The sequence below is a fragment of the Suricata suricatta genome, chromosome 9 (assembly GCF_006229205.1).
Source record: "Suricata suricatta isolate VVHF042 chromosome 9, meerkat_22Aug2017_6uvM2_HiC, whole genome shotgun sequence".
NCBI classification, from domain to species: Eukaryota; Metazoa; Chordata; class Mammalia; order Carnivora; family Herpestidae; genus Suricata; species Suricata suricatta.
Window position 1 is genome coordinate 10,506,093 of NC_043708.1, and position 13,841 is coordinate 10,519,933.

Sequence of the window (13,841 nt, forward strand, 5' to 3'; positions counted from 1 at the left end):
TACCACGTATAAAATCACTGCTCCTGTAAAAGCCAGGACACCTTGTCCCTGGGCTCCTTGGATGTGATCATGACCACACAGGTGGCCGTCTCTGGGATGGGTTATTTCAGGGTCCAGGCGACCCCTTGTTCTGCTAACAGGGCTCGGCAGCAGATGTTTTGATAGCTGAGCGCGTAGTGGGATACAGATTGCTGTGTGTTTGTTCCTTCTGTAAAGGCTGGGGGTGGAGTACACCCTTGAAAACGTGTGAAGAAATACAGCTAATGGCTCCAGCTCCTTGGAGGGTATCCCCCTGTGTGTCAGGGGATGGGTAGCAGCGGCAGCGGGTGGTCCCCTCCCCAGTCTCAGAGGAGAGGCCTGGACTTGCCAAGACCGTTCATGTGACGGGGATCATCATGGTTTTCTGGTCCACGCTGCCCGGGCCCTTTGCACCCTCATCACAAGCAGATGAAGTAGTAGTAGTATCCCCATTTTACAGATGAAGAAACTGATGTTCAGAGGTGCAACGTCACTTGCCTGTAGTTCCGTGACTAAAAAGCAGCTCCGGGGAGCAACTTGAGCCCCCTTGTCCCTTTGCCCAAATCCAGCCCCTCCCATCCCACTCTGAGTCAAGAGCGGGAGAAGTTCAAAGAAACCAGAAAGAGCCCAGAGCGATTTATTTCTCTTTACACAGATTTTGTACAGAATATATTACAGTCAGGAGTTCTCAGCTTTCACCAGAAGGTCAGAAGTTATTGCAGTTGTGCCCATGGCTCTGATGATGGAAAGGAAACTTCTAGAAAGCTGCCTGTGTCCAGAGAGAAGATAACCATTCAAAGTCGTGAGGGTCTTGCCCCACAGAGGGGCGCACTGGGGCTGGAATTGAGAGCAGAAGGGAAGGAGCGAGAGGGCAGCAGGGCGGGCTGGGCTTGGGCAGGCTGGGAGCGGTCTCTCTACCAGAAACAGCGCCCGGGCCGTCTGGCCAGGACCTGCAAAGGGGACAACAGAGCCAGGACCACCGGGCGCCTTGGGGTCCTGGCTGGGGGGGCTGGCCCGCGTGTCAGCCCCGGCGCAGCGCCTGCAGCTGGTGGGCCACCTTCTCCAGCTCCGCCTCGATGGCCAACAGGCTCTCCAGCTCCTGGTCCTAGGAGAGAACATCAAGGGTTATTCACATGGAGGGTATGGTCTGCCCAGCTGGTTGTGCCACTGGCTAGCTGTGTGGCCTCAGGGGGCTTGGCCTCTCCAAGACTTGGGGCCTTCATAAAGATCATGGGGACAGAGATGCCACCCTGCTGGCCTGCTCTGAGGATTACTGTGCACAAGAAATGGCGGGAGTGGGGACGGGCCTTGACCCCACACCACTCCAGGTGGCCTCCTGAATGGCTCTGGGCAGGCACGTGGAAAACAAAGCCTTCTGTGCTCTTCAGTGCTCCTTCTAAGCTCCTCACCCCATGCAGTGCTCCTTCTAAGCTCCTTAGCCCAAGGCCTAGAATGTGACAATGGCCCTGACCATGAGGCCTTCCCTGCTTGAGGGGCCGTGGGCCTTTAGCACAGGCTTGAGTGTCCCTGCTTCGACCTGCCTAGGGTGGGGGGCCTGCATCCTTGGTCCCAATCAGTGAGGCACAACTCTGGCTGCCAGAGTGGTTCAGGGCAGCAGGGGTCCTTCTGTGATCCCTGCTCTGAGCCCCAGCCTCAGGAAGCTTCCAGGACCCCCAAAGTGGGGGCCAATGCCCACAGGCACATGCCTTTGGACCCAGAGCAGGAGTTGAGGAAGGCCATGCCCTCACCCTCCATCTTGACCTGGGAAGGGTGGTCTTGCTGGGGTCCCTGCTGGATGCCAGGTTGGGACACCCATTGGGCACCCATTGGGACAACTTGGAACAGATGGACGGTAGTTGTCATGCAAATAGGGACCTCAGAGCCTTGTGTCTTGGTGTGGAACTCTGTGATTCTGGAACATTTCTAATCCCTGTCCTGTCCACATGGCTCTGGGGTCCCCATTTTTCTGCTCTGGGGTCCAGGGCTTCCCTGCCTGTGAAGAAGGGAGCTGGCAGGCATCTCCGGGCACCTTGCTCTTTCCAGCTTCTGTGGGTGAGGGAGGGGCCATCAAAGGTGCCCAGGTGTGTCCTGGTCCAAGGCTAGGGGTAGAGGGCAGTCTCCTGGGGACATAGAGAGATGACCTCCCCTAAGCTCCTGTTGCCAAGGACTCTTCTTCCTCTAAGGCTGCCGACTCTGGTCTCAGCCAAGAGAGAGGGTTGGGACGCAAGGAAGGGGCCACATCCTTTTCTGGGTGGGCAGAGAACTGGGGTCATGGGTAGGTTCCAGGGCTTTGCAGGGCCCTGCTCTCTACCTGGACACTGAGGCCTGAACCATGGACCCCTAAGGCTCTAGCTCCCTGCCAGCCTGCCAGGGACCCTAACTCCCACCTCCTCACCTCTGGGGCTACATCCCAGCACCCCAGCACTTGAGCTAACCAGTATCCCTGGACATGCCCAGGTTTTGAAAGCTCATGTGTACTCTGACCATAATAATGAGGTAAGCAGAAAGGACTCCTTACCCCCATTTGAGAAATGGGGGAATCAGTGAGGCTCAGACAAGGCAAGTGACCCGCCCAAGGTCACACAGTCAGGAAGGTGCATTCATGCCTCCCTCACCCACTCGCCACCAAGCCCCGAGGTCCCGCTGGCCCTGGCCTTGCCCCAGTGGAGGGAGGTGGGGTCTGAACCTAGGAGCAAGGGGTGCCTGAGCTGCCTGGAGGCCAGGAAAGGACATTGCTGGACCAACCGCAGGGATTTCCCAGGATGACACCCTCCATGCCCTCCCAGCTCCTGGGGCCCTGGGGCCCTCCTCAGGCCAGTCCCTGCCAGGTCCTTTCCTTTCCAAACTCCCTCGGTCCCAAGCTACAGTTTCACATCTCACCCCTGCTTTACACCCAAACCTGAAGAGGCCCCCGATCATTTCCAGGAATGAGACCCACGAAGTGCCTTCCAGCATTGGCTGAACCACCTCTCCGCCTCCACGACCTGATCTGGGCAGCCCTCTCCCCTGCCCGCCTCTGCCAATTTTACCGGGTGCCCTCTGTGAGCCACGGTTCACTCCCCTCCTTGCCTGGCCCGTCCTCGCCCCGGCCCCAGCTCTGCCCCTCTCCTGAGAGCCCTCTGTCCACGTGCCTCTCCAGCCTCAGACCCAAGGGGACAGGCTCTGCCCTCTTGGGGGGGCGGGGGCAGGGCCTACACTCAGGAGACCTGGCCTGGGGCTGGCACCCGCCCCGTACCAACCTCCGGTCTGCGGTTGGCGCTGCCCTCCTCCTCCTTCTTCTCCTCCGAGTAGCTGCGCACCTGGAGGGGCAGACCGGCCTCCACGCTGTCCTCCCGGGAGGATGGCCTCCAGCCTCGTCGCAGCTGCAGCCCAGGGCCCCTGAAGTCATAGGCCCGGGCCCGGAAGGCAAGCTTCATGGAGCGGTCGGGGTCATCCTCCTCGCCCTCCCCCTCCAGCCGCTTCTCGGCCGTCAGCTCCTTGGCCAGCTGGTCCATCCTGCTCCATCGCTTGGCATCTTCCCACTCGTCGGCCAGCTGCTCCTCCTGTTCCTGCTCCAGCTCCCTGTTCTTCCCGCCCCGGAAGAGGCCTTGAGGGGCCTCTGCCATTTCCTCCTCCTCCTCTTCCTCCTCCTGCCGAGAGTGCTCCCGTGCCCCCCTCCCCTCGGGGGGCTGAGTCTCCTCAGCCTTGGCCTTCCCGGCTCTACCTGCAGCCAGAGCCTTGGACCGTCCTGGAGCTGGTGGTGGACAAGAGCAGGAGAATGAAGGAGGGCCCACCACTTTCCCCTGGTCCCTGCTGCTCCCCAGGGCCTCCCTGTGGCCATCACTGGGACCGCAGACCATGCTCAGAGTCCAGCCCAGTCTCTGCAATGATTGCACTTGGAGGAAGCTGTCTTGATAACGGGCTTTGCAAGACCCTCTCAAAGCTCAGAGGGGTGGGCTGGCCAGGGTCTGCTTCTTCTGTGACCTTCTCCTCTGAGAAGCCCCTGATTCCAGGAGTCACCCAGCTGGGGAGGGAGAAGGACCCTTCCAGGACCCTCATGGGGAGTCAGGGGTCTCTCCTAAACCCTGGGTGAAGCTGACACGGTCCGCAGATCAGCCTGTTTCTGAAAACCCCCCACCCATCCTGCAAAGCTCCCCTGGCCTTCTGGGTTGGAGGGGAGGGGCTGTGTGGACTAGTAGGAGATGCAGGGTTTGGAGTCAGCCAAACCTGGGTTGTTGGAGTCAGCTTTTACTACAAATCAGCTGTGTGACCTTGGGCAAATTACTTAACCTCTCTGAGCCTCAGTTTTCCAGCAGGAAAATGGAGATAACACCTACCTTTCAGGGTTGTTGTGAAAGTGGAATGAAATTATGAAGCAAGTCCTCCAGCCCCCCCCCCCCCTCTGCCTGACACATTTGTTGAGGGGGTCTCAGATGTCATACATACTCTCGTCCCTCCCAGGCTCCTTGTAGCCAAGGCTTGGGTGGGGGTGAGATGCCGCAGTGGGGCTTTCTTCTTCAGGGACAGCCTTCTCTGCAGCCTCTGCATCACCCTCCTCTTCCTCCTCCTCTTCTCGCTTTGCCTGCTGTTCTTGCTCTACATCCGGGCCCTTGTCTCTGTCCACCAGACCCTGGGAGAGGCTCTCGCTGTCCCCCTGGGCCTGTGGGCCGAGGTGTCTCTGGCTGGGAAGGCTGGCTGGGGGGTGGGTGTTGGCGGCTTCCTGCTCCCCTGGGGCCTCATTGTCTCCCTCGACCTTGGACCCCAGTTCAGGCTCCAGGGAGGCCTGGGGCCTGGCTCCCTCTGTGTCTCCGCCATTCTTCTCTGTCTCTTCAGAATCCCCTCTTTTCTCCGCAGCATCCTTGGAGGATGCCTCTTCCATCACCTCTGCAGAAACAACAAAGTCAGACCCTGAGGACCAGGCCACATGCAGAAGCTCCCTGAGAGCCCAATTTCAGAACTTAGTCACTGTATCTTTTTTTTTTTTTTTTTGAGCAGCAGGCAAAAGTTTATTAGAGTATAAGATTAGAAAGTAAGACTAGTAGGAAAGCTTTTTACAGAGAGGGGACATTCGAAAGTGAATGCCCGAGTCATTGTACCTTTTGGCTTCCAGCCAGTCCAGCCCAAGGCACTCATGTCAGAATTGGTATCATCTGCTCTGGGTCTGGATCCCACCTGAGTACAACTGGTGTATCTTTCTTTCTTTGTAATTCAACTTTTTAAAAGAAAACTTTTTTAATGTTTATTTTTGAGAGAGAGACAGAGTGGGATCAGGGGAGGGGTAGAGAGAGGAGACAGAATCTGAAGCAGGCTCCAGGCTCTGAGCTGTCAGCACGGAGCCCAATGCGGGGCTCAAACCCAAGGTCCATGTGATCATAACTTGAGCCAAAGTCTGATGCTCAAACGCCTGAGCCACCCAGGTGCCCCTAATTCTACTTTGTAAAGCAGGAAGTGATTTTTTTTTATAAAAGACCTTGAAAATGGCCCCAGAATTAAAATTAGGACCTCACTGCATTGCTGTGTGATCTTGAGCAAGTCCCTTAACCTCTCTGTAGGAGAGGCACGGTGAGTAGAACTTCACTCTCCTCTCCATGTGAGGCTTCTCCACCTTGAGTGTCCTGTGAATGTGCTCAGTTCCTGTTTGTAGGGTTTCATTAAAGGCATTTTAGGGCTGTCTGGGTGGCTCAGTTAGTTCAGTGTCTGATTCTGGATTTTGGCTCAAGTCATGATCTCACGGTTCATGAGTTCAAGCCCCACATCGGGTTCTTGCACTGACAGTGGAGAGCCTGCTTGGGATTCTCTCTCCCCATCTCTCTCTGCCCCTCCTCTGCTCCTTCTCTCTCTCTCTCTCAAAATAAATAAGGTTAAAAAAAAAAAAACCATTTTCTGCTGGCTGTCTTGAAGATAGGCTTTTAACCAGTAAAAATCCCTCCTTGCACTAGAATGATTTCTATCGAACAAAGCCTCGCCAAGGACATGCCACCATGCGACTCCAGGATGCCAGGTGCAAGTGCTCCCATCCTGTTTACAGAACGTCCACCCGGGCCTCAGAGAGGGTGGCCTGTCCATGCTCACAGTCTGTGGGCAGCAGGGCCTTGAATCCAACCTCCGGATGCCAAGTACAGGGTGCCCTATGTGCTACACGTAGCTGCCTCCCCCATTAAGGCCTCCAGGGCCCCAGATGGAGGCCCACAGAGACCCTTGGTCCCACAAACTGGCCCGTCCACCCACCTTCCATACACAAGGAGCAGGCCCTGGGGGGATAGTTTGTGGGTGTTTCCGGGAAGGAGGATGAGTACTAGGGCATCACCTTGACCTAAGCCATGATCTCTTTGGCCCTCAGAAGCTCTCTGTGGCTTCAAGGAGGGTGATCCAGGCTCATTTAGTGTTGGAGACCTCTCCTGGGACCCTCTTACGACAGGACTATGCCGAGGCCCCACCAAATCCCAGGAGGATGGGCTGAGGGCAGGCGTTCTCCTGCAGGGGCCTCTGGGAAGATCTGGAGTCAAGGCTGCCCTCCCGCCAGACCAGAGATTTCTCACCCTGAGCACGAGCCCCTGGGGTGGGCAGGCTTTGCAGTGACATAGACCTAGATTCACATCGCCAGTTATGCGACCTACCTTGGGCAAGGTGCTTAACCCCTCTGGGCCTCAGTTTCCCCATTTGTGAAGGGATGACTGAAATGATAGCTACCTTACAAGGCCTAAAGGAGTCACTCCTGACTCTCAGGAGCCCTCGGTCTTGTAACTAGTGTTACGATCTCCTCCCTCCCCAGCCTCTGGCTAGACTGGCCGGCACTGACCTTTCAGCTCGGCCTGGTCGTTCTGCTTCTCAAGAGCTTCTGAGAGTCCATCCTCAAAGCCGCTGTGTTTCTTCTGATGAGCCCTCTCCTTGGCACCTGGTATCAGAAAAGGAGGGTGAGAAAAATAAAGAAAAGGAGAAAAAAGTCCCATTTGGCCAAGTCCAACCCTGGCATATTTGTCTCTGAGAGTGAATGCTTCCACATTTTTATCTGTAAACCGATCACATCATGTTCCTACTCTGCTTAATGAGAGACGGGGCAAGAGCTGGGGAGGGGGTGCCCCCACTCCCACCGCCCCTTCGCAGCTGGGGCACCTCGGGCAGCCCCAGAACCCGTCCACACTCAAGTTTCTTACCTGAGAAATGGGAACAAGCCCTGTCCTCTGCCTCTGAGAGCAATAAAGACTCAGTGGAGCAGAGAGTCACAGGGGTGGGAGCAGAGTGGGGTCACTAGGGAACTCTGCAACAGGAGACAGCGGTGCCTGCTTGCCCCTCATGGGGGATCTTGAATCAGCTGAGCCCTGCTCCCCCTGGTCCTTGGGAGAAGGCCAAGCACGTGCCTGAGCCCCAGCTCAGGGCTGGCACCTGTTGCCATGACCCCCACACCCCTCTCCCTGCCTGGGCCCCAGGCTGCTGCCTCCTGTAACCGCCCCATCTGTGCCTGGTTCCAGGTGACAGCCTCTGGAGCCTCAGCCACGCCAGCTCCGTGGACGCTATTTCCCCCAGGCTGGGAATCTCTGGCGTGGCTGTGGGCTAGGGACAGGTGCCCAGATTTGACCCCGGGGAAGACCTCCTGGTGATTCTTTGCTATGTGACCTTGGGTAACTTGGGCTATCCAAAGTCGTTCATCTACAAAACAGGGCTGCTGTTTGGTAAGCACTAAGACAGAAGTATGCAGAGGTTCTGAGTGCAGAAGATGGAGTGAGTGGATGGATGGGTGGATGGATGGATAGACAGGTGTGGACATATAGCCATGTCCCGTACTCTTTCAGTAGAAAATAGTAATAAATATGCGTATTGAAAACTGTGCATATTGGATACACACACGTGTGTATACAGATGTTTCAGGACACTTCCCCCACATTGGTCTGTGTTAACACTATATTTAATTATTTAAATGTAATAAGTTAGTCATTCAATATTTAATTTTTAAATGATCATATTGCAATAAAATATTTAATGTTCAGCTGAAAAAAAACCCAGCAGGGTCAATGAGGATGAAAGCAATGAGACGGGCAGTAACAGCCACACTCCATGCAGGGCCCGCTCCGTGCCAGGCACTCGCCACAGACTCCCAGCAGCTATATGACAGGGGAGTTTGCCTCCCATTCCCACATGTCCTTCCCAAAGGTCTGAGGGTGGGGGCCTCCCAGAGGTGGAGGAGCCTTCATGCCTCCCATCCGACCCCCACCGGAGACAGAAGCCCACCCCTGAAGACGGACCCTGACTTCCCTTGGAATCAGATGCAAGATTCGCAATTGAGGGTCCATTCCCAGAGAGAGGCACAATGCCAGTGGCCCTGTCCCCAAATAAATAGCCACTTCCCACAGGATGTAGCTTGGGGCAGAGGCAAGAACCCATTTTTTCTAACTTTCCAAGGTCCTATGAATGCAGGAAGGAGCCTGGGGCTGGGCATCTGTGGGATGGCATCAGCCTAACCCTCCATCCCAGTATCCAGTCCAGGCTCTGTTTGAATATCCTCAGTGACAAGGGGCTCACTCCCTCAGAAAGTCACTCCATTCTCAAGAGTATCCATGGATTTTCTTAATCTCTAACACATGCTGAAAGTCTGGTGTGTGTTTTAGGGGCAAGCAAGACCTAGCTTTCCCCATCTATCCTTTGATAAGAAGCTCACAAGAGGAAAGGGGCCCCTCCTCTCTCTTGGAGACCAATTTTTCTTTGAATAGAGGACAGGGATTCTCTCTGCAACCTAATCTTAAAAGTGCCCCCACTGAAATGACTGAACCCCAGAGATGGTAGGGTGTTAGGAGAGCTCCATCTGGTCTTGACATGTCCTTAACTTACTCTGTGACCTTGGACAAGTCACTCAGCCTCTGTGGGCCTTAATCTCTTTAACTGTATCCATGACAAATAGGACCAGGTGGCATGGAGGATCCCATCTTTCTATTCTGTAATTGCAAGAATCAGAGAGAAATAGGACATTGCTCAAACTTACACCCTGGTTTTCTCTCAATTACTGGAATTTACCCAGATTCATATACAGTGACTGGAAAATACCTTGGAGAGCGAGGTCTTGGAGCTCTTTCAGCAAATTCTGATGTCTCAGGATCGAGAGGATCCGTTCATCTGCAATGAAGAGAGTCGTTATGGGTGGTTTCCAGAGAACAGCCCAGAAAGAGATTTCTATCAATATTTTCAGCTGAGCACAAGGAATTTATTTTGGAAACTCAAAACCTGGGGAGCAGCCTTAAGATTGGGTCTTGAGAAGACACTTTTGATTGAAATGGGCCTCGTTTCCAAGGTGCCAGTTCTTCCCACTGCATCAGCAAGCTCAGCCACTGGCCCAGCACGCACAGCTCAGCCAGGAGATGGCAGGTCCCCAGGGGAGGCAGGTGTCTCTACACACATCTTGTTTTCCCATTGTCATCTCCATGCCCGCTGCACCAGGACTGCCCTTTCCTGTCTCCTGATTTCCAACTTTTCTCTGAAAGTCCAACCCAACGTTGGACCCATCCAACAGCTGATCAGAACTTGACACTTGGTTGGAAAGACTTTGTTCTTCTCAGACCAACCCACACACTTCTTTATTCATCACCTGCCTATAGATTGTCTAGCAGGTGCAAGAGGCTGCTCTTGGCTCTGGGGACCTAGTACCCCTAGAGTGGATGGCCCTGCTTTCATTCTGCTCAGCATTCTAGTTAATTGTGTTCATATCTGTTCCATCTGCCAGTCTGTAAGCTCCAGAAGCACAGGGGCTGTGCCCTCTCATCTCTCCAGACCACTCAGACCCTAGCCCAGGCCTGGCCAGGGCAACTGCTCGGCCAGTGAGTGTTGAATCAAGTCACTGAATTCTGTCAAAATGCACGCCCCCAGACCCTCACCCCTAGCCTTGCCCGTACCTCCTCGGAGGGTCTCGAAACACTCTTGACTGACAGGCATGGGACTGGGCTTGGACAGCGTGTCGGAGATGACCTCAACGATGCACTTCATCACCTGGGAAGAGAGTGGGGAGGTGGGGGGCAAGCTGGGGCTGGTTTGGGTAAGGGCTTCCCAGAGGCCCCATCACAAATTTCTAATGAGAATATAAGGGCATTTGCTTTTGTCTTCAGGAGTCCAGGGATGCCGGGCTCAGGGGCACAGCTCTGCCTTCTTAGCCACACAATCACCACAATAAAAGAAAACCCTTATACTGTGTGCTAGGTGATCTAATCACATAGCCAGCAGGTGTGCCTCTAAGGTAGGAGGACATGGTGGGGGTGAGTACCCAGTACCTGGTACCAAGCATTTCTCTAAGATGGGGAAATGGCTCCTGGCATTGAGGTGTGGCTTGCAGAAGGCCTTGAGTCTTGCAGATGCCTCAAAGGTCACCTATCTCCAGGAAGTATTTCTGGATTGTCCAGAGAACAGACCTTCCCTGGCTCTACCCTGTCTGGAAACAGGACATGGATCACTGTCTCCCAACATTCACAGTGTTGTCACCTGCAAGGAGTGACAGCCTCATGGTCTGGCTCTACATTCACCTATGGGATGGATCCTGTGGCTGGATGTGGGCACATGTCAGCTACATCCAGGTGCCTGCCTATTCCAGGCGAACAGCGGCTATATCTCTGAAGGCTTTGTCTAGGGCCCAGCAAGGTGCTATGGATAATCCGCCACCGGATAAATGGCTATTTGAAGGTAGTGCCAATTGTAGTGCAGTATCCTAGCTGTGTGATCTTGGACACGTGACTTGACCTCCCCGAGCCTCGATTTTCCCACTCATGAGTATGAGAAGACTTTCCTGCTCCCCTCCCAGGGTGATCAGACACAGATGGAAAAACACTCTGTAAGGCATGAAGTGCCTCACACACCAAGAGAGGGATTCGCAACTTTCAACCTGCTTTAGCTGCCTAGAGCAGGGCAGAAAAACAGGAGGTGTCAGACATGCGCCAGGCACTGCTGGTGGGGAGTGAGGGGGTGGTAGGCTCTGTCTATGGGATGCCAAAGCAAGCCATCCAAAAATTCAGGGTGGCAAAACTGGCAAAGAGGCTTTACAGTAGTCACAGCATTGTAGGATGGAATATTTAGGTCTTTACGAGCTGTTATGGTTCTCCTGCCCCAGGCTGCTGGGTAGAGTAAGGTGACCAGTGTCTCCCATAAAGATCTGGTAAGAAGCCTGTACTCTGCATCCCCCTGCAACCCTGGGCCTTACACTGGGAAAAGCAGATAGTCCCCGGCCCATGAGGACAGATTCTGAGACAGAGGAATGGGGCATGGGTCCCAAGAACAATAAGGAGCCTCAGAAGGGAAGCCCTAAGGATAATGGTGCCCATTTACTGAGGACCTGCTATTTGCCAGGCACCTGATATCTATGATTCCCTACTCTCACAATTCCCTCAAGGGAAATACTACAGATGGGAAAAGGGGAAGCTCAGAGAAGTTCAGGAATTTTACCAAGACCACACAGCTGTAAGAGTGCAAGTAAAGTACAGGAAATATAATTGAGCAAATAGAGGTTGAAATTGCTTTGATGTTTTGGGTTTAACCACAGCCTCTCTGGAATGGAAGAAAACAGCTCCTGAAAGGTGAGGGGTAGAAATTTCTCTGAGTCTCATAGAGGTGTGTTTGCAGGGGGCGGGGCGGGGGGAGGTATCTGTGAGCACCAGAAACTGGAAAAACAGCCCCAGCTTAGACATGAATGGATTCCAGGTATACACCCAACAGAGTGTTTTGCTGGCTACAGAACTCCCCATTAGTCCTGGGGGACGTCCACCACCAGCCCTAAATGACCAGGACCCTAGGTATAGAAGCCATGATCAAGAGTGTTTTCATTCTGGCCCTTTGGGAGAGCCAGGGCTTGAGTGCCTGGGGAGTGGGGGGTGGGGAGGGGTTGCTAGCAGAGCCTTGGGAAGAGAGGAGGACCAGCAGGGGGCCAGAGTCAGAGAAATGAAGACCATCCTTGCAGGTCTGTGGACAACCACACCCACAGCCTAACCCAGCAGCTCATGGTGGGCCTGCCAGGTGTGGAGAGTTCAAGGCAGCAGGCCTGGAGCCCTGGCCCAGCAGCTAAGACACAGGTCCGTCGGCAGCATACCCAGCTCAGAGGGAGCTGGGGAAGTCTCCACAGCAGGATGGCAGGGAAATCTAGCAGTCTTTGATATCTTCTTTTGCAAGCTGTCCCCAGGCTCAGCAGCCGCAGTGCTGGCTCTTGGCTTTATGCCAAACTCATCCCTGCAGCTGCCCAAATACTGACTGTGAGGTGCCCAGTGGGGTTTCCTACCCGCCATCCTGGGGACATCCCCACACCCCTTCTTACCTCGGTGTCCCCTTTATTCATAGGGCTGTTCACAGGGAGGGCAATGGCTGGGAAGAAAACGAGAACTGGGGTCAGTCACTCCTCTGCTCCGAGAGCCCAGTCCTCCCTGACCCAGTTTACAGAGGGCCCATTCACCCCACTGCTCCCCCTCAATACTGCCCCCACCCAGTGGTTCTGTTTCCCTTCCTTGGCTGCTGCCGCTATGGGTATGGCCTCCAGAGGCTGCACTGAGCTCCCTAACCCTGCCCTTTGGGAAAGCTCCTGCTCTGGGGCCGGGGTGGAGGGGGCGGGAGAGCTGAAGGCTAGTGCTAGGAAAACAAGGACAGCCGCTGAGTGGGATTGGGGTGGAGAAGGAAGCGGGGAGAGGAAGAGAGATCCCAGAGGTGTGGGAAAGAGTCGGAGGAGGAGGATTGTGAGAGATGATGCGGTGAGGTAAAAAGCCAAGGGCAGAAAGACGAGGAAAGAAGGAGGAGGGAAGAGAAAGAGAGGAGCGAGCGAGAGCCAGCAACGGTTCTCCCATCTCCCCCAATGACCTTGGCCAGCCACGGCATGGAGCCAGACCTGGCCCAGATGCAGTCGAGACGTCTAGCCAAGACATGGGGTAGGGGGCACGGAGAGGGGGGTAGGTAAAGGGGGATCCGGACCGCGGGGTCAGGAGTCCTGCCCAAAAAGTCAGGTTTACGGGTTTGGGACTGAGGCCACTGCGGGATCAGCAGGGAGGCGGCGGCGCTGTCCGCGGTGCTGAAAACTCGCCGGGCCGGAGGGGAGGGACGAGGGGCGCGCGGCGCTGCGCGGCGCCTCGACCTCAGGGCAGGCAGGGGCGCCCAGGACCCTCTCCCACGGGACCCCGCGCTCACTCACCTTGCCCGGCGCAGAACAGAAGCGCCAGGACAGCGGCGGAGCGCATGGCGAACCCGAGGCGCAGAGCAGATGGCGGTCTGGGCCCCGGCACCGCAGGCACCCTCGCGAGGGCTGGCTGGACGGGCGGCCTGGGAGCGGGTTGTGGCGGCGCTGGCGCGGATTGGGGGGGAGGGGCGCAGCTTCTCGGCGTCCGTCTGTCGGTCCACGCACCAGGCTCTGTGCTCTGGGATCTGGTACTGCAAGAATTTATATACCCCCGACCCCGGAAATGACGTCATCGGGACCGCCCCTGCCCCCCTTTCCCCACCCCTCCGGGGGTCCGGCAGCAGCTGGCTCCGCCCCCAGCCTCACTCCTCTGGCTTCTGCTGTCCGCCGCTGGGCTGTCTTGGGTCGAGCTGTGAGACAGTTTTCTAGCTCCTAGGAGGATGGCAAGGGACCTCAGCTGATCCTCCACCCCTCGACGGTTCCACCGACTTGCTGTGGGTCCATGGGCAAGTCACTCCCAGTCTCTGGGCCGCGTGTTCTTTCAGTGTGCGCTGAGGTCCCTGCCAGCACTAGCGTGCACTTCATGCTCCTGAGGTTCCCACTGAGGGGACGCGCTTCCCCTGATCTCAGAGTCTGGAGGCTTGCTCACCACTCGGGGCTCCCTCAACTATCTAGCGAGTCCTACAGAGGCCCCCCCGACTCCTTTTTGAGTCAGGCACACCCC

The 13,841-nt window shown here is 55.7% G+C and overlaps 1 protein-coding gene across 1 annotated transcript; it reads right to left on the bottom strand.

The window, feature by feature from the left end:
- Positions 1 to 952: 952 nt before the first annotated feature.
- Positions 953 to 13,357, bottom strand: CHGA (chromogranin A). Its single transcript, XM_029951889.1, has 8 exons — positions 13,133 to 13,357; positions 12,272 to 12,318; positions 9,876 to 9,969; positions 9,034 to 9,102; positions 6,797 to 6,892; positions 4,444 to 4,881; positions 3,258 to 3,751; positions 953 to 1,123 (listed from the first exon to the last, which is right to left on the bottom strand). The coding sequence occupies exons 1-8, from the start codon at positions 13,176 to 13,178 to the stop codon at positions 1,040 to 1,042; spliced, it is 1,368 nt and encodes a 455-aa protein (XP_029807749.1). The 5' UTR covers positions 13,179 to 13,357; the 3' UTR covers positions 953 to 1,039.
- Between the last annotated feature and the right edge of the window lie 484 nt (positions 13,358 to 13,841).